General features: G+C 40.0%; 1 protein-coding gene and 1 long non-coding RNA gene across 2 annotated transcripts in view; one reads left to right on the top strand and one right to left on the bottom strand.

Moving 5' to 3' along the window:
• Nucleotides 1-27,111, top strand: part of LOC140486277 (uncharacterized) — a 361,646-nt gene that overhangs the window by 126,546 nt on the left and 207,989 nt on the right. Inside the window, exon 4 of the long non-coding RNA XR_011962544.1 lies at nucleotides 6,616-6,668. This is a non-coding gene — a long non-coding RNA (uncharacterized lncRNA). The remainder of the gene's footprint in view (nucleotides 1-6,615; nucleotides 6,669-27,111) is intronic.
• dpt (dermatopontin) overlaps nucleotides 13,513-27,111 on the bottom strand; it is a 32,687-nt gene continuing 19,088 nt past the window's right edge. The window contains exons 3-4 of the mRNA XM_072585197.1: nucleotides 20,045-20,152; nucleotides 13,513-15,705 (exon numbers count right to left, since the gene is read on the bottom strand). Of these exons, the coding sequence (XP_072441298.1) occupies nucleotides 15,639-15,705; nucleotides 20,045-20,152 (175 nt within the window). The 3' untranslated portion in view covers nucleotides 13,513-15,638. The remainder of the gene's footprint in view (nucleotides 15,706-20,044; nucleotides 20,153-27,111) is intronic.

Raw genomic sequence — 27,111 nt, 5'->3', positions numbered from 1 at the left:
TACAATCCAGCAATGGAAGCTTCAGTTCATTGTTCTTGACTGGTCTTTCACAAAACTGTCCTTTTGTATCCATAACTAACTGGTATATAGGAATTGGCACAAAGTAAGGGATATTTTTATTCAAGTCTTCTAATTTCATATTTCTGCATGAATAAGTAAATTCTTTACTACATGGGGGACAATATCACATTTGATATTTGTGTATGACATCTTACAACACCAATACATTTCAGTAGAGTCCAAATAGTGGTCAGCTTGTCTATTAATATTATTAAAACTAATTTCTTGATTGTGGCAATTTCATTCTAAGTTTGAGAAGAATAATATGACAAAATTCTAAACATTGCTGATTGAGAAAATGAGAATATGATATATTTTCCATTATTTTTAATTGTTATGCAGACAGTTTAGATGGTAAGGAATGGAAATCTTCTTCAGCTTTGGCAGACGGCCATCAGATTATTTCATTATATATTATAGTCAGAGTTTAATTTTCTGGTAACAAAGGTTTGATGAGGAGCAAGAGAGAGTAAAGATGAATGGCTGGTGAGCGATGCTAGGAGTGTTCAGAGTTGATTTTACCTGTGACAGAAGTCATTACAATGAAAGTCACATGAGATGGTCATCTTGAGAGGTTAGTCATAAATAGGGGTAGGTGAGGTCATGAACAGATTGAAGATAAAGATGAGCATAGATCAATGACATCACAGGTGGGAAGACGGAGATTGAAAATAGCAGGATGACAGGTATTTAGTACAAAAGTTGGAATAGGAACAGATGAAAGATAACTTGGAGATAAATTAGGAGACTGTAGTTGCTGTCGTTCAAAGTTTTTTAAAGTAGAAGTAATAGTGTAAAGACAATGAGTTCCCAGAGGAGTTGGAGACACTTGGATCTGAGGGCTATATTGACATCAAAGCAATTTCTTGTGGATATTAGAAGGTATAAAAGGATAGTGAGGCTTCAGTAGGAGCAGTAAAACAGAGACAGCATGTACACTGCCTATTTTTGTGATATTGGCAAACTGGATATATAGCATCAAAATCACTACATAGCAATAAATTCATTCTAGATCAGGGCTTAGTCAATGGGTGAATGGATATTTTGTGAGGAAATAAGGATTGGGGAAATTATTATTAACCTATTGGCAGAGTTCAAAGGTTCTGAACTGAATGACAGAAAGTTGGTAGGATTAGTCCCCAGTAACTCCACAGGGTGGGAAACTTGTCAATAGAAGAAGCAGTCAGCTGGGTTACTGCTCACAAGGAAGGACTAGATGGATTCTTGAAGAACGTTTTGACAAATAGTGAGAGGTGGAGAGAGCAGCTTGGTTTAGTAAGTTCAGGCTTGACCTGAGTGCAAAGTAGAAAAATAGAAGGAGGGAGGGTAGAAAGAAGGTAGAAAGGAAGCAGTAGACCATTAAATTTGATGTATTAGGGAAAATGTTAGTATCTATTATAAAGAATGTGATAACAGATCATTTAGAAAAAGATTAAAAATGGGCAAAATCAATATGCGTTTATGAAAATGCAATTACGTTTGACAAATGTTTTGGAGATTTTTGAGGATGTTACTTGTACAATAGGTAAAGGAGAACCAATGCATGTGATACATTTAGATTTTCAGAAGGCTTTTGATAAGGCCCACACAGGAAATCAGCAAAATAGAGCACACGGGATTGAGGGAAGGTACCACTATGGATTGAGAATTTGTTAATCCCAGACTTGTTACAGTACAGAAAGATTGTTCTGCTCATTCTTCAAATAAGCATCATTACCTAGTGGCAATCTTCTGTTTCTTCCCTTTTATCCCTATACACTATATCTATCCAAATAACCTTCCCTCTTGAATGCCTCCAATAAATCTACCTCCACCACATTTCCAGGCAGCATATTTCATATCCTATTTATTTACTGTGTGATAAATGTTTCCTCACTTCACCCTTGATACTTTTGCAAATCACATTAAATCAATGCTGTCTCATTGTGACTGGAACAGCTTCTCCCTATTCACTTTACTCATACGTGAGGAATAAGACACTGATCAGGGAGAAGGTAGGGCCGATCATGGATAGCGGAGGGAACTTCTGTGTGCAGTCTGAGCAGATACGGGCAGCCCTAAATGAGTTTTTTGCTTTGGTTCCAATGAAAGGGACCTTGTTGTGAATGAAAACTTTGAGGAACTGGGATACAGGCTTAACCAGATCAAGATTGATGAAGTTGATGCGCTGGAAATTTTGGAAAACATTAAGATTGATAAGTCCCCAGGGCCAGATTTATCCAAGGCTGCTCCAGGAAGAGAGAAAGGAGGTTGCTGAGCCACTGACGAGGATCTTTGCCTCCTCACTCTCCACGGGAGTTGTACCGGAGGATTGGAAGGAGACAAGTGTTGTTCCTCTTTTCAAGAAGGGCAACAGGGAAATCCCTGGCAATTACAGATCAGTCAGTCTTACGGCTGTGGTCAGCAAAGTTTTGGAAAGAATTCTGAGGGATAGGATTTATGACTATTTGGCAAAGCATAGTGTGATTAAAGACAGTCAGCATGGCTTTGTGAAGAGCAGGTCATGCCTCACAAATCCTATTGAGTTCTTTGAGGAGGTGACAAGACAGGTTGCCGAAGGTCGAGCAGTGCATAGGGCGTATATGGACTTCAGTAAGTCATTTGATAAGGTTCCCCATGGTAGGCTCATTCATAAAGTCAGGAAGTATGGGATACAGGGGGATTTGGCTATCTGGATTCAGAACTGGCTGGCTGACAGAAGACAGAGAGTGGTTGTAGATGGAAAGTATTCTGCCTGGAGGTCAGTGATGAGTGGGGTCCTGCAGAGCTCTGTTCTTGGGCCTCTGCTCTTTGTAGTTTTTATAAATGACTTGGATGAGGAGGTTGAGGGGTAGGTTAGTAAATTTGCAGATGACACAAAGGTTGGAGGTGCCGCTGATAGCATCAGGCTGCAGCGTGACATAGACAGGATGCAGAGCTGGGCTGAGAAATGGCAGATGGAGTTCAACCTGGATAAATGCGAAGTGATGCATTTTGGAAGGTCGAACTCAAATGCTGAATATAGGATTAAAGACAGGATTCTTGGCAGTGTGGAGGAATCTAGGTGTGCGAGTACGTAGATCCCTCAAAGTTGTCACCCAAGTGGATAGGGTTGTTAAGAAAGCATATGGTGTTTTGTCTTTCATTAACAGGGGGATCGAGTTTAAGAGTTGCAAAGTTTTGCTACAGCTCTACAAGTTCCACACTTGGAATATTGTGTCCAGTTCTGGTCACCCTATGATAGGAAAGATACAGAGACTTTGGAGAGGGTGCAAAGAAGGTTTACCAGGATATTGCCTGGACTGGAGGGCTTGCCTTATGAAAAAAGGTTGAATAAGCTCAGACTTTTCTGTCTGGAGAGAAGGAGGAAGAGAGGAGACCTGATTGAGGTGTACAAGATAATGAGAGGAGTAGATAGAGTCAATAGCTAGAGACATTTTCCTAGGGTAGGATTGACTGATAGGAGGGGTCATAGTTTTAAGATATTAGGAGAAAGGTACAGAGGAGACGTCAGAGGTTGTGAATGCATGGAATGCATTGCCAGCGGTGGTGGTGGAAGCAAAGTCATTAGGGACATTTAAGTGACTGCTGGACATACACATGAATAGCAGTGAGTTGAGGGGTGTGCAGGTTAAATTATTATATTTTACATTAGGATTAAACTTCGGCACAATATTGTGGGCCTAAGGGCCTGTTCTGTGCTGTACTTTTCTATGTTCTATGTTTATCCAGCCTACTCATGATTTTGTAAATCTCTATCAAATCTCCTTTCAGCCTTCTTCTCTCCAAGTAGAACAGTCACAATTTCTTTAAACTATCCTCATAAACAGAGTCTCATTCCTAGAACCATTCATGTAAGTTGCATCTGCACTGTCTCCAATGCATCTCATTCCTATAATGTGGCACCCACAACTGCACCCAATGCTTCAGTTCAGGTTTAAATAGTGTCTTGCTCTTGTACTCTATGCCCTATTAATAAAGCCAAAGTCGTGCATGATTTATTAACTGTTCTCTCTATCTCTTTTGCTACCTTCAATGATTTATGCATAAATCTCTACATCTGCACTCCCTTTAGAATTGTAGACCCTGCTTTATATTATCTTCCAAGGTTCATCCTACTAAAGAGCATCATCTTATACTTCTTTGGATTGAAATTCATTCGCCACTAATCTGTCTATTCCACCAATTTGTCAATGTCCTTTAGAAGTTTCACATTGTCCTCCTCACAGTTTATAATCCATACAAATTTAGTGTCATCTGCCATCTTTGAAATTGTCCCCTGAACACCAAGATCCAGATCGTCCAAATGGGTGGCATGGTGTTTTGTGTGGCATAGTGGCTCAGTAGTTAGCACTGCTGCCTCGTGCCAGGGACCTGGGTTCAATTCCATCCTCACGCAACTTCCTGTGGGGAGTTTGCATATTCTCCCTGTGTCTGTGTGGGTTACCTCTGGATGCTCTGCTTTCCTTCCACATTGCAAACATGTGCAGGTCAAGTGGATTATGCATGGGAAGTGTGGGGCTACAAGTCTAGGGTGGGTCTGGGCGGGATTCTATTCAGAAGGTCAGTGTGGACTCAATGGGCCACATGACCTGTTTCCACACTGTGGAGATTCTATGATTATTAATATAAATCAGGAAAAGCAAAAGACCCAATACTGACTCCTGGAAAACTCCACTACAAACCTTCCCCCAGCTCAAAAGATATCCATTGACTAGTACTCTATGTTTCCTATCACTCAGCTAATTTTATATCCATGTTGTTACTGCCTTTTTTATACCATGACTTCTAGCTTTGCTCATAAGTCTGTTGTGTGGCACCACATCAAATACCATCCAGAAATCCATGATTACTATATCAACAGACTTACCTTTATCAAGCCTTTCTATTACCTTTCCAAAAAAACTCCAGTGAGTTAGATAAACATGGGTTTCCCTTTGGAGGTTCAGGCCAACACTTCCTAATCAATCCACCTTATTCCATGTGACTAATAATTATATTCCAAGTAATTGTTTCTAGAAGTTTCCCTCTCACCAAAAGCTAAACTGACTGGTCTGTAATTGCTGGGGTTATAAGACGGACATAGATAGAAAGTAGAGAGTTGGGACAAAATCAATCTCAAACCGACAGGCTCTTATTATTGGTGTACCATATGGATCAGTGCTAGGTTCACATCTGTTCACAAATTACATAAATGATTTAGATGTGGGAATAATTTGTAATATTTCCAAATGTACTGATGACACCAAACTGTGTGGGCAGATAAGCTATGAGGAGAATATACAAGGCTTCAAGAGGACTTGAGCAGTCTAAGTGAAGTGATCAGTCATGGTCTAAAATGGGGGGCAGGCTCAATAGGTTGAATGGTTTATGCTCCTAAGACTGAGCAGTAGAGATGTGCTGGGGTGGGAAATGGAGGCGAAATAGCTAAGAGCAGAAAAATAACAGTGGCATAACTGGTGACAAGATTTTTCTGAATAATATGAGCAGTGTTTTTATCATTTCAATGAAAATTTGACATTTAAATGAATTTGAAGTCATCACTTGCTGTACCAGAACTTCAGCATTGCCAAGCTACCAGCTGCCTTGGTCTCAGAAGTGGATGCTATCCATGACTGCTGGCATCTGATTGGCTGGTAGTCTCCACACAACAGGATATCACTATTCCGAGAAGTGAGAAGCATGGTGGCTAATTACTGAGTGACAAGATCCTGAGGGGTTTCTCTTTTGGACAGTGGGGGTGTCTCCTGCTGTATGCTACCTGCCACCATGTTTTAAAAAGCAAATAGGAAAGCCTTGGCCTAGATATCACTTGATTTCACATTTGTTGGTCCCTTTCATCAGTTTTTGATGATTTGGAAGTAACTGATATATGGATATTTGCCCTTTCATTTTGGATTTGGCGTACCTGAGAAATTGTTCATCTTATTGTGTGGATACCAATGACATAGCTGCATTTGGATAACATGGTTGGAGAGAGGGACAGGATACCTAGTTCTGCACAAGTTGTGCCTCATCACTTACTTCCCAACTTTCACTTATTAACCAGAATAAGAAGGGATAATCTAGAGCACAGTCAGTGCTGCTGTGAACATGGGGTTGTACAAGCTTTGCTTAGCATTAAAGGATGTCAGTCATATTGTAGTTAAGAGACAAATTAATGTCATGTGTCAGCTCAGAGGTCCATGCCTGCATTTCTAAAGACATTTTGTCACATATTTTGTTGGCATAAAGGTAACATTATTGGAAATTGAGAAATATATTAAATTGCTGCAGAGCTGATTAGAACTTAATACAAGTTGACTTTTTTCTCTTTAAAATTTATCATTAGGTAGCTGACAGCTTCAAGTATAACACTGTAGTTGGTTCCAACTAATTTACAGTCCAAAATGCCTTCAGCAATGTAACATCCTCAAAAATTAATAACTGCTATGTTCTAGGGTGGAATTTAGATTATAATGAGGCAGGATATTTAACAACATAAGATTTTCTCTGAAAATTCAGTGTATGTATGTGAAAAATGGACTCATATTCTGGTTTTATACAAATTAAACAAGTGTTGTGTTTTCTTCTTAGGCAGTTTTCCAGAACTAAGCATGAAGTTCTCCACTCTCTTTCTGAAATGGCCGGTAAGTCTAAATCATGATCTGCAGAATCTTCCGTTTTGTGGGGAGGGTGCTACTTGAAGAACCATACAGTTTAGAGTATTGTGTGGTCTCGTGGAGGACTCTGCCTCACCACTATGTGTTAATGACAAAATTCTTCAATGTCATTTGAATGAAACTTCTCTATTTTGGTTGGCCAGAAGCTGTGACCTTCCATGAATTGACAGGTATGTTTGAACTGTTCACAGGTACTTGAGGACAACCCTAAAGCATTTCTGTTGCCCCTGTGTGCTTCCTGACACAACAGAGCTTAGTTTGGAACAGTTGCTTTGGGCGTTTAGTGTCAGATAGGAATGACATATCTTGCCAGGGGTAGGTGATTTTTTGGTGATGAGTATATCCACACTGGGACTGTTGGCTTGGGAGAGGACACTGCTGTTGGATGACGACTGGATTTGGAGAATCTTATGAAAGCACTGTCGATAGTATTTCTCCAATGCATTAAGGTGCCTCCTGCAGGTTGTCCAAGTTTCCAAAGCATATAGAATTGTGAAGGGCACTAACATCCAACATTCCAGTAAGCAATTTGATCCCTGGGACTACACCATACAGGTCTGGTTGAAGCAAATTTTGGACCCTGGCTTGTGTTTGGTTACTTTTGGTTATCATGCTGCTAAAGATCCTAAAATTGGCTTAATAGTTTTGGCCAGAAAGAAAAAATCAACTAAAATTGCTCATTATCAGTTGATTTGATGGAAAGCTCAAATAAGATCAAGCTTGGCTGTAATGTTACATTGATTGATGAGGTTCACATAGTAAAATGGAGTAACAAAAAACTGCTAGTGCTCATGATTTCAGTTTGGTTATTCCTGTAATCACCAGGCCACAGAATGATTGCCATATGTTGACTTTTTTTTATCTTACTAAATGAAAATGATTTATTAAAATTGAAAATGCTAAAAACATTCAGTGCGTCAGGCAACACGTATAAAACTGAATAGACAGGTTAATAGTTTCAGCTATGGCATTTGTTTTCTTTTATCCTTCTAAGCTATTAAAACCTTTGCCAAATTTTCTTCCTTTACATCTCCCTGCAGCCTTTTCTCCACCCTTTCAACTCTTCACATAATGGCATATGAACTTCATTTTTGATTTCTCTCATTAACAATCTTCTGTTTTCCACTTAAGCAACTTGTGAGTCATTCTAGCAATCCACCTTGGGCGGCACAGTGGTATAGTGGTTAACACTGCTGCCTCACAGCGCCAGAGACCTGGGTTCAGTTCCCTGCCTCAGGTGACTGACTGTATGGAGTTTGCACATTCTCCCTGTGTCTGCGTGGGTTTCCTCCCACAGTCCAAAAATGTGCAGGTTACGTGAATTGGCTATGCTAAATTGCCTGTAGCGTTAGGCAAAGGGGTAAATGTAGGAAAATGGGTCTGGGTGGGTTGTGCTTCAGCGGGTCCGTGTGGACTTGTTGGGCCAAAGGGCCTTTTCCCACACTTAAGTAATCTATTCTAATCTAAGATTGTACTGTTTCATTACCCTAAACAAGGCAAATGGTTAAACTTGGTCTTTGAAGTGCCTGTTGTTAGGGGCTGTATGTCCACTTGAAAATGAGCCTTGGTATTCTTGGGAATGTGTACAGGACACCATTGGATAAAGATGACAATGCAAGCAGGAATGTAATGGTATGAGTGAGTTTGTAAGGCTGATTTGGAACCATACTGCTATTTTTCAACAACAATTCCAGCCAATGTTCTGTTTTAACCTTGTACAACGAGAGTCCAGAGAAAGTATATTCCTATTAGGGTGAAAGGAAAGGCTGGTAGGTATAGGGAATGCTGGATGACTAAAGAAATTGAGAATTTGGTTAATAAAAAGAAGGAAGCATATGTCAGGTAAAGACAGGATAGAACGAGTGAATCCTTCGAGTATAAAGTCAGTAGGAGTATACTTAAGAGAGAAATTAGGAGAGCAAAAGGGGACACGAGATAACTTTGGCAAATAGAGTTAAGGAGAATCCAAAGAGATTTTACAAATACATTAAGGACAAAAGGGTAACTAAGGAGAGAATAACGCCCCTCAAAGATCAGCAAGGCGAGCTTTGAGTGGAGCCGCAGAAAATGGGGAGATACTAAATGAGTATTTTGCATCAGTATTTACTGTGGAAAAGGACATGGGAGATATAGAATGTAGGAAAATAGATGGTGACATCTTGAAAAATATCCATATTACAGAGGAGGAAGTGCTGGATGTCTTGAAACGCATAAAACTGGATAAATACCCAGAACCTGATCAGGTGTACCCTAGAACTCTGTGGGAAGCTAGGGAAGTGATTGCTGGGCCTCTTACTGAGGTACTTGTATCATCAATATTTACAGTTGAGGTCATTTACAGTCATCAATCACAGTTGAGGTGCTGGAAGATTGGAAGTTGGCTAACGTGGCGCCACTGTTTAAGAAGGGTGGTAAGAACAAGCCAGGGAACTATAGATCAGTGAGCCTGACATCGGTGGTGGGCAAGTTGTTGGCGGGAATCCTAAGTGACAGAATGTACATGTATTTGGAAAGGCAAGGACTGATTAGGGATAGTCAACATGGCTTTGTGCACGGGAAATCATGTCTCACAAACTTGATTGAGATTTTTTAAGTAATAAAGAGGATTGATGAGTGCAGAGCACTGGACATGATCTATATGGACTTCAGTAAGGTGTTCAACAAGGTTCCCCATGGAAACTGGTTAGCAAGATTAGATCTCATGGAATACAGGGAGAACTAGCCATTTGGACACAGAACCGGTTCAAAGATAGTAGACAGAGTGTGGTTGTGGAGGGTTGTTTTTCAGACTAGAGCCCTGTGACCAGTGGAGTGCCACAAGGATCGTTGCTGGGTCCACTACTTTTCATCATTTATATAAATGATTTGGATGTGAGCTTAAGAGGTATAGTTAGTAAGTTTGCTGATTACACCAAAATTGGAGGTGAAGTGGACAGCGAAGAAGGTTACCTCAGATAACAATGAGATCTTGACCAGATGGGCCAATGGGCTGAGAAGTGGGAGACGGAGTTTAATTTAGATAAATGTAACGTGCTGCATTTTGGGAAAGCAAATCTTAGCAGGATTTATACACTTAATGATTAGATCCTAGGGAGTGTTGCTGAACAAAGAGACCTTGGATTGCAGGTTCATAGCTCCTTGAAAGTGGAATCGCAGGTAGATAGAATAGTGAAGAAAGTGTTTGGTATGCTTTCCTTTATTGGTCAAAGTATGAGGCCATGTTGTGGCTGTACAAGACATTGGTTAGGCCACTTTTGGAATATTGCGTGTAATTCTGGTTTCCTTCCTATCGGAAAGGTGTTGTAAAACTTGAAAGTGTTCAGAAAAGATTTACAAGGATGTTGTCAGGGTTGGCGGATTTGAGCTATAGGGAGAGTTTGAACATGCTGGGGCTGTTTTCCCTGGACCGTCAGAGGCTGAAGGGTGACCTTATAGAGGTTTATAAAATTATGAGGGGCATGGATAGGATAAATAGACAAAGTCTTTTCCTTGGGGTGGGTGAGTCCAGAACCAGAATGCATAAGTTTAGGGTGAGAGGGGAAAGATATAAAAGAGATCTAAGAGGCAACTTTTTCACGCACAGGGTGGTATGTGTATGAAATGAGCTGCCAGAGGGAGTGATGGAGTCTAGTACAATTGCAACATTTAAAAGGCATCTGGATGGGTATATGAATAGGAAGGGTTTGGAGGGATATGGGCCAGGTACTGGCAAGTTGGACTAGATTGGGTTGGGATATCTGGTCGGCATGGATGAGTTGGACCGAAGGGTCTGTTTCCATGTTGTACATCTCTATGACTCTATAACTGAAAATAATGTTTAACACCATGAAGGATTCTCGTACCACTCTATTTAAAAGGATAATGTAATGCTTGCAGGTTAATTGCTGAGTTATGTCTTTGTTTGGCCCTTGGTGCAATTTTAAATATCTTAGAACATATTCTACACTTACTAAATTTAAGCAGGATTTTCTAGGTACAAGTTTGGCTGGATGTGCAGTACATTAATGCCTTTTAAAATATTGTGCTCAAAACATGACTTCAAGATATGCATGACAGGGTACACTTGCCTCTTACATGAACATGACTGCAAAATGAAAGCAAACCGATACAAAATAGAATCAACTGCCTGAAGAAAGAGTAGGAGGAGGAGGAGCAAAGTACTTAGCGGGCGGCCATATCCAAAGAGGATCTTCAGGGAGCAATTTGCAGAGTTTAACTTCAGCAACAATGAGTGCATAAGATGTGTTCAGTTTACAAAAGATGTTATAACAGAAATCAATGTACTTCTGCAGCCATGACTGTATCCTTAAAATAGATGAACTGCATAATTGTCTGCAGCTGTGAAACTGATGGTAGTTCTAATTTTCATGCCTCTTGTTCAGACTGCTATTGGAGATATAAACAACACCATGTAGTTTTCAGTGCACTGTGCTATAGGGTAATGAATCAATGAAAAACACATTCATCAGCTTTCCTCTTGCACAGACTAGCGGGAGGAGCATGCACAATATTTTTGGCAAATTACATGTTCAGATTGTTCACAAATGATATCAGTAACCCCACTGCCACTAACAATCCTTAATCAGCTCCCTGTAAAACTGACTGCCACAAAACTTGAAATAAACAGAACTAAGCCAGAGCTCTCAAAACCAATGGACCAGACCTAGGCGCTGCAGTCCTGCCAAATCCATTCATGGGTGATGGTGAATGATTGAATAACTAAAAGGAAGGTGAGACTTCACAAATATCAGAATCCTTAAAAATGGCAGAACATAACCAATCAGTGAAAATGACAAGGCATTCAATGACATTTCCAATGCTTAATCACCCATCATCAACATCTTAGGTGTTTCCATTGACCAGAAACTGAACTGAGCCAGCTATTAAGCATTGTGGACACAATAGCAAATCAGAGTTTAGGAATTCTATAGTGAGTAGTTCATCTAATTGCTCAATGACTATCAACTATACACAAGGTATAAATCAAGAGTGTGATGAAATACTTTCCATGTGCCTGGAAGGTTGGAGCTGCAACAACACTCAAGGAGATTGACACCATCTAGGACAATGCTGCTCTCGTAATTAGTATTCCTGTGTAGTATCTTCACTGTTCACTCCCTTCACCAGAAATGCACAGCACCAGTAACTCCCAAGGCTCCTTTAGTAACATATTCCATGCATGCGAGCTCTGACATCTCGAAGAACAAGTGCAGGAGATGCATGGGAATATCATCACCTACAACTTCCAGATCAAAATACACCACATCATCCTGCTTTGGAGCAATACTGCTGTACCCTCAAAATCATGGAAATCCACTCCCCAAACGCATTCCACCCCCAGCCCCCACCCCACCTCACACCCACCCAAATGGACTGCAGCAGTTCAGAAAGGTAGCTCACAATCACTTTCTTGAGAACAGTTAGGAATGGGCAATGAATGCTGGCCTAGCTAGTGACACCCACATCCTGAAAATAATTTTAAAAATTACATTATCCTGTTTCCTGATGAAGAGCTTATGTCCAAAATGTCAATTCTCCTGCTCCTCGGATGCTGCCTGACCTGCTGTGCTTTTCCAGCATCACATTCTCGACCATGTTTCTGATAACATAATTGGTTCTATCACAAAAATATAGCCTGTCACCAAAAGCAAATCTAAAGATTGCTATTAACTTTTTAAATTGGGTAACGCATACAGAATTAATAACCATTGTGCTCATCCTTGGTGCCTGTCTTCTGCGTGACTTCAGTTTCCTCATGGTTCAGTGATCACAGCAGACTGTGAAAGGCTGCAGACTTTCACTGGGGAAGATTGCTTGTCGTATTATTGCATAGATTTCAGACCAGGTAGATAGTGTACCTTTCAGACAGATGACATTGCGACATGTGATGTTCCTATCTAAAGGTAGGTACAAAGGAAGCATCACCTTGAATAAAGGTTATTGTAGTTAGAGTAGCAGTAATAAGCCCAAACCCCAGACTATGTGTACGTCTGAGATCTTATAATGGTGGAGATAATTAATGTTAATAAATTTTAAGGCATTTGGCTCAAGAAGAACCCAGCCTTCATGGTACATGTTACAAGGACTAACATAAAGGGAAGAGTCAGACTATATCATACTGGTTGAAGTGTTTTATCCAGAAACTACATCACTGCTAACTTTGGAGGATGACTTTGAGCAGCTCTAGGTCTAGAGAGCCTGGTGTCCGTGCATCCTCTGGGCTGCAGACTACTTTGCAACTTTTTCAATGTTTTTCCTCACACTTGTTTTTGATTTTTTAAAAGGCATGATTGCTGTTCCAATACATTTGAAAAGTGTCTTATGGTTTACTTTCTAGACCAAAGGAATTTTTATCCATACCATCAGTTTGGGAGAAATATAGACAGTTAAACAATTTTGCCTGTTTTTGTGTTGTTTTCTGTTATTGTCTCCTGTAGATAATGCTGACTGCATGCTGTCATTGTGGTGCTTCAGTTTGGGAGCATAGTAATTTTGGGACCTTAGTTAATGACTTCAGACTTGAGCTGAAATGAGTGTGGTATCATTTGGTGGTAATGCTTTGCGTAATTCTAATGCTCATAAGAAGATATTTAATTTGATCAAATAACTGTTTCCAATGGTTGGCGACTTGTTGTCTATTCAAGCAGATGAGTGTAATTACTTAGCAAAAAATTTATTTCAGAACCCACCCAAGTAATGAATGCATAGTTAACAGACTAATGTAATAATGAATGGGTCATCATGAGACGTTGAATAACCTATCATAATTAATGTTCTTTTACTGAGAAAAGAATGAATATACACTAAGACACAAATACCTTTAATTTTATTTAATTAAGCAAAATCAAGCCAACTTCAGGAACTATAGGATATATATGAACTACAGCCAAGAATAGGCTTTAACATAGTTGTAATCTTCTCATTCATTCAAACATTCACTTAAATGGAAATACTAGATGAGTAACTACTATATATATTTGCTTTAGCTGGACGCTGCATATAATTGAGGGAATGCATGTGGCATAATTGTTTGCATCTTGTTGGGAATTCTAAAATGTCAGAATTAGAAATCTATCGGAGTTGAATTTCTCAACAACCTCCTCTGCAGACTAAAGGGCAGCAGGACTCATGTATCCATGCTTAAAGCCCTAGATCCCATTCTAGAATGCTTGATTGAAAGACAGACAGGATAGAATTCTCACAGACAATTTACTTGGCTTACGGGATGGGGAAAAGCTCCACTCAGTCATCAGAAAATGTCTCTCAGTGGTGTGGAAACCCCCCCCAAAAAAAATCCACTCCATTTTCTGTCTCTGCTGTGATGTCCAGTTGAAATTCTGGCTTTACCTCCAATTGTGATTTAAGACCACTGAGTTTATTAAGCAAGGCTTAAACCAACTATGCAAAACCTTTGATTAAAAATATGCTTGTGTGAAACAAGTTACTAAATAAAGTATCCATATAGACAATACCAATATTACTGTAATTTTTCCCATTTTAAAAGCTGGATATTTTTCATTCCTATTATAATCTTGTATGATATTGTAAAACAATGAAGTTAGGATAAAAAATTTGTAGACATTTATTTTGCCTATTATGTTGTTCCAGAGATTAATTTAATTTTTCGGATTAACTGTCCTTAAAATCATTGAAGTAAAATTCTATGCAAATGTGTCATTGTGTTCATTGCTAACAACATACATTGCTCATATAGAGATTTGGATTCTGTGCCATCATCTAGGGTTTACTTGTGGTATTTGGACCAGGCTTCCTGCATCAAATAGTTGGATCGTTCAATTGAAAGGGAAGATTTTTGTTTCACGGAGGAAGTAGACTCTCACGGTCCAATCTAAACCCTGGCTATAAGCAATAGCAGTTTTCCATTAGATTATTTTTGGACAATGCAGTTTTCATGCATCATTATCAAGGCTGCGTATTGAAGGCCAAGGTTATGTATTGTAGATGTGTATTTGAGTTTGTTTTGATTTAACTTTGTGGTACTGAGGAGGAATGACCAAGCTTCCATAAACTTTTTTCTCAGAAGATATGCAATCTTTAAATGTACATAACATTGCTTAAAATCTAGAATTATAACATATTGAACAGATTACACTTAGTTTGCAGTTGAACACCATTAATTGAATGTTTTCATGCAGACAGTTTATTAACGTAATAAATTTCTGGTTTCAACTAGAAACTGATAATCATAATGGCCTATTAAGCAAAGCAAACTTTGATTCTTGAGTCATTAAAATGGCAGATCTTAGTAAGAGGAGAGAGCTTCCTGCATTCACCTAGCTGCACTTTATGGTCTTGCTGCAATGAATATCAAAAACTTGGGTGGTTTAGACTGCATGGTTATACAATGCTAAAATCACACAACACCAGGTTATAGTCCAACAGGTTTAATTGGAAGCACTAGCTTTCGGAGCGCTGCACTTTCATCAGATGCTCCTTCATCAGGAGCAGCGCTCTAAAAGCTTGTGCTTCCAATTAAATCTGTTGGACTATAACCTGGTGCTGTGTGATTTTTAACTTTGTACACCCCAGTCCAACGCCGACATCTCAAATCATGTTTGTACAATAACCTTCCCAATTTGTTTCCAATTATACTATAGGGGAGAATTATGTGGATTCCTTTTCAGATATGTCTTCTAAACTCCTGTATTCTCCAATATTCATTGTGCCTTCAACCCAGTATTGACAAAAATAATCTCCTGTGCATTTTCCAGTTAAAGATTGTCATGTTCTAACAAGAATCACATCTCAACCTTGTTCATACCAGAAATTATTACGATGGTTCTTCTCATACATGCTGCACCTTATATTTTAAATAAACTATATATAGTTTACAGAGCAGTTTTTTTTTTAACAGAGACATCACAGCTAAAAAGATATTTGTTCTGGAGTTGGTTTTAAGCATTCAACTTATGATTCCTACAGGTTATCAAAATCACAGTCAAAATTTGTCATCCTGCAGATTACATATTTCCACTGACGGTCCCTGAAATTAAATGTAAATAGTAAATAAACAGAATTTATTAAAGTAAAAGAATATTTATGTATAACAGACGAGAATCATATACACTAAATATTGACTAACATCAGTATTTAGGCAATTAATAGTTCAGAATTAATTCATTCACTCTGCTTTTCCCACACTCTGAATGCCAGAAATATTATGAATTTGCCTCCAACCACATGGAACGTTGATAACTGAAGATGAACCTGTTCAGTGTAGAACTGAAAATTCCGTAACTAATGGAATGGTGCTGGGGAGATACAACACCTATATGATGTGCATACTAATATCAAGCTTATCACCTATGTTGGTATGTTCAAAGAAATCATTTACAAGAAACTCTGAGACTATTGCAGTCTCAGCGTGAACGTTGCAATTTTAACACTTTTTCAGGAGGTTATATAATGGGTCCAGTATCTTAAATGATTTGGGACGGTAAACAGCAATGCAGTACAAGTGTATCCAAAATGGGAGGCCGAGTTCTGAGTTTATTTTTGGTTAACTTGTGAAGAAAGTGAGGTGTATTATTTTACTATATATCCCTTATTCGAGAGGAGCAAATAAGCCAAAGATCCTGAGCACATGTTTATCCTCTCTGGTAAAAGAGGTGACAAGTGTTACGGACCAGACCAAACCCCTCAAAATATGTTAAGAAGATAGCCTAGACCATATCTTTATCTTATTTTAAAGGTAAGTGTAAGACATTGCATTCCAGGTGCAAATCGTTTGGTCAAACTACTCGACTATAAGCAAAACACACTTTATTTTTACACTACTGTTAAAATACAGACAAAAGAAGAATTGGCTTAACTGTAACTCTATCAAAATGTGTAACAAAATAATATATATATTAACTGCTGCTAATTAACTGTTCCAGTATTGTGATATCCAATAAACATCCTTGGCAAAGGCAAAGCCAGTAAAATAAATAGTCTCACATGCAATTCTAGTAGCAGATGGAGACGCTATAACAGAGAGAGCTTCCATATCCAGCTTCATGACCCCAGCAACTACAAAAAGGTAGAACTAAACATCCTGGTTCTGTGGGATCTTGACCACACCCATTCAGGCTGTTTCTACTGTTCTAATTTATAAAAAAACTCTAAGGCCTCACAAGATATTTATTTTATTGGCTTTCAGCAAGCCACTCATTGCCTCTGTCTCAACCTCTCTTCATTAAAAAAAACCTCTTAAAGTTATATTATCATCACACAAGGAGCAGAAATAATTGGGCAATTCTGCCTTGCAGAGATGCTCACTGCCTCTTGCCATCTTGTCAATTAAGTGCTGTGTGTAAAGATTTATTGCAGACTTTCTTGACTCACTAGCAATTAAAAGCTGTAAGCGGTCATTTAGGGGTCTTAACTTGCCATCTTTCCAATTAACTGCCTACATGGCAGACAAGAAAAGTGGCTTGTTCCTGCCTAGTTTACCAGGATGAGTGCCTGTCAGGTTGAGGAGTAAGAGGTGACTGTGATCAAAAGGCAAAAATTGCAGAGAATTTGCATTTTTGTGGGTACATTAGCTAAGATTGATATGTAAATCTCCAGAGCTCTGAATATCTGTTTTTGCATTTCAGTTAAGAAGACTGTGGTATGTGGATCTGATCAGTTAAAGGTTCTGAATGAATGATACTTTTGTTTCATCAAACAGTTAAGAGTACTTGGAGGGCAATGAAGCACTTTATGATGTGCATGACTAAAATATCTCTGCAGTGTTCAGACAGAAATTATGTTTTGTGGTTGAATCCTTGTCCCATGCAATTCTTTACTGAAAACAAAGGTGTCTATTCTCCAAGTTGAAAAGTAACATCAATGACCTGTTGGTGTATGAGCTGCTGTGTTGTAGCTCCAATTATGTCGTACAGTGAAGCCTGACAGATGTGGTGGCATGGTGGCTTAGTGGTTAGCACTGCTACCTTACAGTGCCAATGACCTGGGTTCGATTCTGGCCTTGGGCAACTGTCTGGGTGAACTTTGCACATTCTCCCTGTGTCTATGTGGGTTTGCTCTGGTTTCCTTCCACAATCCAAAGATATGCAGATCATGTGAATTGACTGTGCTAAATTGTTCATAGTGTTCAGGTATGTATTAGTTAGGGATGAATGTAGAGTAATAGCGTAAGGGAATGGGTATGGGAAGGATACTCTTTGGAGGGTCAGTGTTGACATTTTGGGCCAAATGGCCTCTTCCCACTCTGTGGGGATTCTATGACATGCAAGATGCAGTCGCACTGTGGTGAAAGAATGCAACATTGCTAGCTCTGATTCACTATAACAAATTTATTGCTCAAGCAACATCTGATGGAGATGCATGGTATCCAATATGTGTGTGGCAAAATTCCTCTCAGTGACAGAATTCCAATTTTTCATGTAGTTATTAGTGAGAGTTGGCATTTAGTAAACACTAACACTTAGTTGAGCAGAGTGCAGCAGATAATTAATGCTCTTGCAGCATCACGTCTGCAAGAGTCTCAGTCCAGGCTGCCATTGTTAGTTCAAATGGCTTCTTTTTCCATTCCTAAGAAGTAGTACATCCCTTCTGTCCTGAACATCTTCTAGGGGGGTCATCATTTCTGGAGTGTCTTTTTCACTCTGTGTATGTCTCTACCTCTCATGCTCGCTTTATGTCTGTGTCTCTTATCCTGTCATGCTCACTATAATGTGTGTATTTGTGTGTGTCTCACTCTCTCTTTCTCTCTCACTTGCTTGCTCACTCTGTCACCCACTCTGAATGTGTGTTTGTGTTGGGAGGAGCACGGGTGTGCGCACCATTCTTCCTTGATTGCTTTGTACTTGTCTTTTTTGTGCTGTCATTGTTCCTGAGTGTATTATTCTGTCATGCTCTCACACTCGCTTGCCTCTATGTCTGCGTGTCTCTCACTCTCTTTTGCTCACTGTGTATGTCTGAGTGTGTCTCTCTCACATGCTCTTTCTTGCTTGTTTGCTCACCCTTTGTGTTTGAGTTTGTTCTCATGTTTCATTGCTGTGTATGTACATCTCCCTCACTTTGTCACTCAATTCTGTGGTCACTTCCATTGCAAATCTCAGGTGCCTCAAGCTGAGGTGGGGGTGTGGACTGGGAAAGCCCATAATGGTCAGGGATTCTGTAGAAGGACCTCCCTCCTCTCTTTGAGTAATGATTCCTGACTCTATAGCCTCTGCTCCAGATATCTGTCATGACAGACTCATAGGTAATGCAAGCATAGCCGACATACTTTTTGCAGCCTTCATGTGGGCAAGACATCAAACCTTCCTCTGTCCTCACTCTATGCAACAACACACCCTGCCATATCTAATAATTGATCACACTTCCAAAAACATTCCACAGTGCTTCTACTCATTTCATAATTGCAGAAGCTAAGTCAAAAACACCTCACCTAAAAGATTGATGATTGTCTGTTTAAATTGACACAGTGAGAAAGATAGGGTATCTCATGCACATTGAATTGTAAGTGATTAGTGAAGCCATTCATTGAAGCTGTGTGGTACACATTTCAAACACATTCATCAAATCAGCCAGAACAACTATGCTACATCAAAAATCTCCAATGCAGACACAGCATCATACCTGACATGAGGTGTCAAACAAAGACACTTGAAGTAGCCAGCAGCATGTCATGGCCAATTTTTGGCATCAGAGGTTCTGCAACTCCGACACCAATGGTATTGTCAAGTGTACTTTCGTGTCCTAATGATTTTACTCCCTTGTCCTTCAGAAGGTGAGGGGAAAGACATTTATCTTGCCAGTTACATAGACTGAGCGATACTGAATTAGCTGTTGTACATAGTGCTGGATTTTCAGTTTCATACAGGCCAATGGGATGAAACATCAGGGGAGCTGATGTAATACTATCCATTTTGCTCCATTGCCTGAAAGTAGCATCTACTCCAAGGATTCATCCTGGGCTATGGTTCCACAGTATACAAAATTCATTACTTTGGCAAGGTTACTGTCAACTGCGTGATGCATGAACCCAAATCATGAATACCAATTGCTTATTTTGTTATGGGAAATATAAGAGAGCATAATCAGACTCTCTCCTAACCTTCACTCATGCTTATTTTCTTGATGTTAGATATTGACCAAGGTCATGGAGCTCGACTGATTTCTCCCTTTAATAGCTGACAAAATATTGAACTTTTGTGGCACTTCTGGTGCCATGAGTCAAATCAGCTGATTCAGCATTGACTAGAAAATGAATGTGTGAGAGTAGAAACTCGACAGGTAAAAGATCTACAAAGTAATTTCTCCTGTTTCTCCAGAGCTTTTGTCAATCAATCAATTAGGAGTACATTATGGAAATATCTTGTAATACCAACCTATGGAAAGCACTAAAGGTAGTGCCAGCTCCTCTGATGAAATACCCATAATTCTGAATCACCAAATGTCCCTCTTCTTCATAGTGTTCAGGAAAATCAGTAGTCAGCCTTCAAAGCATACAAAGAAATTGGTTAATCCAACAACAGCATCAACAACTTATTTGACAGAATGAAACATCCAAAGGCACTCTGCAGGAGTATTACAATCAAAATGTGACATTGAGCCACACAAAGCAATAGTAGGTCCGATGACAAAACATTCAGTCAAAGAAGTAGATTTTTAAGCTATGTCTTAAAGGAGGCAAACAAGCAGAGAGGTATAGGATGCAAAACTCAGAGCATAGGGTTTAGGCAATTTAAGGCACAGCCTTAAGGCACAGTAATGAAGAAATTATGATTTGGAATGCACACAAGGCCAGAATTAGAATATAACAAATATCTTGGAGATTTGTGGGTATTTGTAGAAATTTCAGAGATATGGAGATTGAGATAGTTCATAGTTGGAAAAAGTAGACAAGCAAATGAATACTGTTCAGGAGAATCAAATAAAGCAAAACAAAAGCCTCAGATGAGCAGCAACACCTGATCCAAGCTGCCAAGATTATCAAATGCAGTCATGTTCTCAGTGAGGAAGTTAGCTTTGTGGCTAAAAAATAAGTTTTAGCACAGTTTCTGGTTTCATCTCACTACTATGAAATTTTTAAAAATCTGGTCAATATGATACCAATCAAAATGGGGGACAGGTTTATTCAGCCTTCTGTTTTCTTGAGATGTTTTACATAAATATGATGATCTTAATTTTGTCCATTTGATCTGAAGGCACTTGCAAACTTCAGTATCTGAAAAAAATCTTTGATTTTAATGGAGAAAATATCTATATAATGGTAGTCAGTTGTGCTTTTTTTAATGCATTATTTTAAAGATATAATTTTTCTCCATATATGGAGAGTAATCATAAGTTGAATTTGAAGGCATTCAGGGAGGCAGTGGAGTTGTGGATCTATCAATAGGCTCATAATCCAAAGGCCCATGCTAATGTTCTAGGACATAGGTTTGAGAACTATCATGGCAGATGATGAAACTTGAATTCAGTAAAAAATCTAGAATTAAAAATTATTCTAATGGTGACCATGTAACCATTGTCAACCTTTGTAAAAATATCTGGCTCATGAATAACCTAATGATGTCCATAGGACTCCCAACCCACAATAACTTCCCTCTGAAATGGCATCAAGCCATTCAATTTATCAAAACTGTTACAAGGTCAAAAAATGGAATGAAACTGGAAAGATCACCTGGCATTGACCTAGGCAACAGAAATTATAACAGCAATACACAGCTCATTCAACCCTGCAAAGTCTTCCTTACCCCAAAATCTAGAGGCTACTGCCAAAATTGGGAGAGCTGCTCAGCCCCACCTCCCCAAACAAGTCATGCAGCAGCATACCTTACAATGCCACAGTCACCACAATCACACAAGAGCAGAACAAACAAACCAGGGGTGGCAGCACAGTGACAGTTAGGAAGGTGTTGACCAGGGAGTCCTCAACATTGACTCCTGACCCCATGAAATCTCAGACGACAGGTCAAGCATAGAGTCATAGAGTCATAGAAATATACAACATGGAATCAGACCCTTCAGTTCAACCCGTCCATGCTGACCAGATATCCCAACCCAATCTAGCCCCACCTGCCAGCACCCGGCCCATTTCCCTCCAAATCCTTCTTTTTCATATACCCATCCAAATGTCTTTTAAGTGTTGCAATTGTACCAGCCTCTACCACTTCGTCTGGCAGCTCATTCCATACAAGTACCACCCTCTGCATGAAAACGTTGCCCCTTAGGTCTATTTAATATCTTTCCCCTCTCACCTTAAATCTATGCCATCTCGTTCTGGACTCCCCGACCCAGGGAAAAGACTTTGTCTATTTATCCTATCCCCTCATGATTTTGTAAACCTCTATAAGGTCACCCCTTAGCCTCTGATGCTCCAGGGAAAGCAACGCCAGCCTGTTCAGCCACTCCCTATAACTCAAATCCTCCAACCCTAGAAACATCCTTGTAAATCTTTTCTGAACCTTTTCAAGTTTCGCAACATCTTTCCAATAGGAAGGAAATCAGAATTGCAGGCAGTATTCCAACAGTGGCCTAACCAATGTCCTGTACAGCCGCAACATGACCTCCCAACCCCTGTACTCAATACTCTGACTGATAAAGGAAAGCATACCAAACACCTTCTTCACTATCCGAGCTACCTGTGACTCCACTTTCAAGGAACTATGAACCTGCACTCCAAGGTCTCTTTGTTCAGCAAAACTCCTTCAGACCTTACCATTAAGTATATAAGTCCTGCTATAATTTGCTTTACCAAAATGCAGCACCTCACATTTATCTGAATTAAACTCCATCTGCCACTTCTCAGCCCATTGGCCCATCTGGTCAAGATCTCATTGTAATCTGAGGTAACCTTCTTAGCTGTCCACAACACCTCCAATTTTGGTGTCATCTACAAACTTAGTAACGATGCCTCTTATGCTCACATCCAAATAATTTATATAAATGACGAAAAGTAGTGGACCCAGCACCGATCCTTGTGGCACTCCACTGGTCACAGGCTTCCAGTCTGAAAAACAACCTTCCACCACCACCCTCTGTCGTCTACCTTTGAGCCAGTTCTGTATCCAAATGGCCAGTTCTCCCTGTATTCTCTAAGATGTAACCTTGCTAACTCGACTCCCATGGGGAACCTTGTCAAATGTCTTACTGAAGTCCATATAGATCACATCTACTGCTCTGTCCTCACCAATCCTCTTTGTTACTTCTTCAAAAAACTCAATCAAGTTTGTGAGACATGACTTCCCATGCATAAAACCATGTTGACTATCCCTAATCAGTCCTTGCCTTTCCAAATATATATACATCCTATCCCTTAGGATTCCCTCCAACAACTTGCCCACCACCGTCATCAGGCTCACTGGTCTATAATTCCCTGGCTTGTCCTTACCACCCTTCTTAAACAGTGGCACCACGTTACCCAACCTCCAGTCTTCCGGCACCTCACCTGTGACTATTGATTATACAAATATTTCAGTAAGCGGTCCAGCAATCACTTCCCTAGCTTCCCACAGAGTTCTAGGGTACACCTGATCAGGTCCTGGGGATTTGTCCACCTTTATGCGTTTCAAGACATCCAGCACCTCCTCCTCTGCAAGATGGACATTTTTCAAGACGTCACCATCTATTTCCCTACATTCTATCTTCCATGTCCTTTTCCACAGTAAATACTGATGCAAAATACTCATTTAATATCTCCCCATTTTCTGCAGCTCCACATAAAGGCCACCTTGCTGATCTTTGAGGGGCCCTATTCTCTCCCCAGTTACTCTTTTGTCCTTAATGTATTTGTAAAAACCTTTTGGATTCTCCTCAATTCCATTTGCCAAAGCTATCTCATGTCCACTTTTTGCCCTCCTGATTTCTCTCTTAAGTATACTCCTACTGTCTTTATACTCTTCTAAGGATTAACTTGATCTATCCTGTCTATACCTGACATACGCCTCCTTCTTTTTCTTAACCAGGCCCTCAATTTCTTTAGTCATCCAGCATTCCCTATACCTACCAGCCTTTCCTTTCACCCTAACAAGAATATACTTTCACTGGATTCTTGTTACCACATTTCTGAAGTCTTCCCATTTTCCAGCCATCTCTTAAAACTGCAAACACCAGCCCCCAATCAGCTTTTGAATGTTCTTGCCTAGTACAGTCAAAATTGGCCTTTCTCCAATTTAGAACTTCAACTTTTAGATCTGGTCTATCCTTTTCCATCACTATTTTAAAATGAATGGAATTATGGTCACTGGCCCCAAAGTGCTCTCCCACTGACAACTCAGTCACCTGCCCTGCTTTATTTCCCAATAGTAGGTCGAGTTTTGCACCTTCTCTAGTCCGTACATCCACATACTAAATCAGAAAGTTTTCTTGTACACACTTAACAGATTTCTCTCCATCTAAACGCTTAACACTATGGCAGTCCCAGTCTATGTTTGGAAAGTTAAAATCGCCTACCATAACTACCCTATTATTCTTACAGGTAGCTGAGATCTCCTTACAAATTGGTTTCTCAATTTCCCTTTGACTATTAGGGGGTCTATAATACAATCCCAATAAGGCGATCATCCCTTTCTTATTTCTCAGTTCCACCCAAATAACTTCCCTGAATGTATTTCTGGGAATATCCTCCCTCAGTACAACTGTAATGCTATCCCTCATAAAAAATGCCACTCCCCCTCCTCTCTTACCTCCCTTACTATCCTTCTTGTAGCATTTGTATCCTGGAACATTAAGCTGCCAGTCCTGTCCAATCCTGAGCCATGTTTCTATAATTGCTATGATATCCCAGCTCCATGTTCCTAACCATGCTCTGAGCTCGTCTGCCTTCCCATTTAGGCCTCTTGCATTGAAATAAATGCAGTTTAATTTATTAGTCCTACCTTATCCTTGCTTGCCCTGACTGTTTGACTCGCTTCTGTTCTCAACTGTACCAGTCTCAGATTGATCTCTTTCCTCACTATCTCCCTGGGTCCCTTACTAGTTTAAATCCTCCTGAGCAGCTCAGCAAATCTCCTTGCCAGTATATTAATCCCCTTCCAATTTAGGTGCATTCTGTCCTTCTTGTACATGTCACTTCTAGCCCAAAAGAGATTCCAATGATCCAAAATGTGAATCCTTCTCCCATACACCAGCTCCTCAGCCATGCATTCATCTGCTCTATCCTTCTATTCTTGCCCTCACTAGCTTGTAGCACCGAGAGTAATCCAAATAATTCTACTCTTGAGGACGTCCTTTTTAAATTCCTGCCTAACTCTCTGTATTCTCCTTTCAGAATCTCAACTTTTTCCCTTCCTATGTTATTGGTCAAGTGTGGACAATGACCTCTTGCTGGCCCCTCTCCCCCTTGAGAACATTCTGCACCCTGTCTGAGACATCCTTGATCCTGGCATGAGGGAAGCAGCACACCATTCTAATTTTTCACTGCTAGCCACAGAAGCGTCTGTCTGTACCTCAGACTGGAGAATTCCCGAACACAATTGAACTCTTGGAACCCGGCGTACCCCTCATTGCATTAGAGCCAGTCTCAATACCAGAAACTTGGCTGTTCTTGCTACATTCCTCTGTGAATCGATCACCCACTACATGTTCCACAATAGCATACATGTTTGAAATGGGGATAGCCACAGAAGACCCCTGCACTAACTGCCTACCTCTCTTACCTTTCCTGGAGTTAACCCATCTATGTGACTGTATCTTTGACTTTTCCCACTTACTATAACTGCCATCCATCACATACTGTTGTTGTTGCAAATTCCTCATTGCCTCTAATTGTCTCTCCAACCGATCCATTCAATATGATAGGATTCACAACCAACAGCATTTATTGCAGATATAATCTTCAGTAACCGGTAAACTCTCCTTAAACTTCCACATCTGACAAGAAGCACATATCACTCTCCTAAAGGCCATTTTTGCTCCTTCACAATCTACAGATCCAGAAAATAACACCGTCTTATTCCTCTATAAAACACTGCTCCAGGTTAGATTAATAGTTATGGTTTATGTTTTAAGTTTAATCAAGGGACATGTCTCAAAAAACACTACTGTAGACTTTCTGTAGGTCACACTTAAAACTTATCTGTTTCTGTGCTGTGACTTCACCCAAACAGTTCCTCCAAGATCAGTTGTGAATTTCACTGTTTGTTAACTTTCCCAGATGCTGTCCAATGTCCAGCGATACATGAATTCAAACAGCAAAGGCAGTAACTGTGCAGGTTCACTGTAGTGTCAGTTTCTTTCTCTCTCTCCTGCACTGACCTCACCATGTGCTTCCTTTGTCTGTACCTCTTCCTTTTTAAAACTGCTGTTGTTTTGACTTCTTTTTCCCAAAGTTCCAAAACAATGCAACAGCGTATGAAACAGTAATTGCTGCTCCTGGAATTCAAGGAAATCACCTCCAACACCTAAAATACCACAAAAAAGGAGCAGCTGTTACAGCTAGAAGATTTTCCCGTCCTCCATCTTGGATTACCCTGACTTTTGGTCAAAGAAACCTGCAAGACTACCATCTACTGCCTTGCCTTGACTGATAAATACCACTTTATGGAAGCATTCGGGTTGGCATAGGCATGGAATGTCCTCTTGGTACTGTTCTTTAATGTTCATCACCAAGACTGGTTCCACTACTGAGTGAGCTGGATGAGTCCTAAAGGACATTGCTGGTAGACTGTCTGTGGGAAGTAATGAGAGAGATAATGCTGGACCAGGTCCTAATTTTGTCAGTCTATCAGATGTAGATGCACCTGTCTATGACAGTATTATTAGGAGTGGGCCTCTGCAGAGCCCTTGTCGAAACAAGTCCCATCCTCACTTTGAGGATATCCTTCATCATAGTGTGTAGAGCTAAATGCAACAAACTGTCAGTATGTCTAACAGCTCAGAAAAAAATCTAAAAGGGACAGGATCCATCAGCAGCAGTAGGATTATACTCAAAGCACAATCTGCAACGACATGATCCAGCATAGCCTTTACTCTACAATTACCATCAAGCAGAAGATCAGACCTGGTTCAGTGTAGAGTGTAGGAGGCCATGCCAGACGCTGCACCAGGTATACCTAAAAATGAAGTGTCAACCTGGTGAAGCCACAAATCAGGACTACTTGCATGCCAAATCAAAAGTACTATGCAATTTACAATGATTCCACAATCAGTGAATCAGATCTAAGTTTGCAGTCCTGCCATATCCAGTTGCAAATGATATTGGATAATTAAACAACTCATTCAAGGAAAAAGATCTATAAATATTCTCATCCTCAACAATGGAAAAGCTCAGCAAAAGGCAAAACTGAAGCATTTGTATCCATCTTTATTCAGAAGTGCTCAATGATTGTCTGCCACCAGAAGTCCCCAGTGACAGTGAAGGAACAGCAATATATTTCCAAGTCAGGATAGTGAATTGCTTGGAGAGAAACTTGCAGGTGTTGGTGTTCCCAGGTATCTGCTGCCCTTGTCCTTC

The sequence above is a fragment of the Chiloscyllium punctatum genome, chromosome 15, assembly GCF_047496795.1.
Source record: "Chiloscyllium punctatum isolate Juve2018m chromosome 15, sChiPun1.3, whole genome shotgun sequence".
Classification (NCBI taxonomy): Eukaryota; Metazoa; Chordata; class Chondrichthyes; order Orectolobiformes; family Hemiscylliidae; genus Chiloscyllium; species Chiloscyllium punctatum.
Note: the sequence above shows the minus strand (reverse complement) of the source record. Positions and strands in the feature narration are given on the sequence as shown.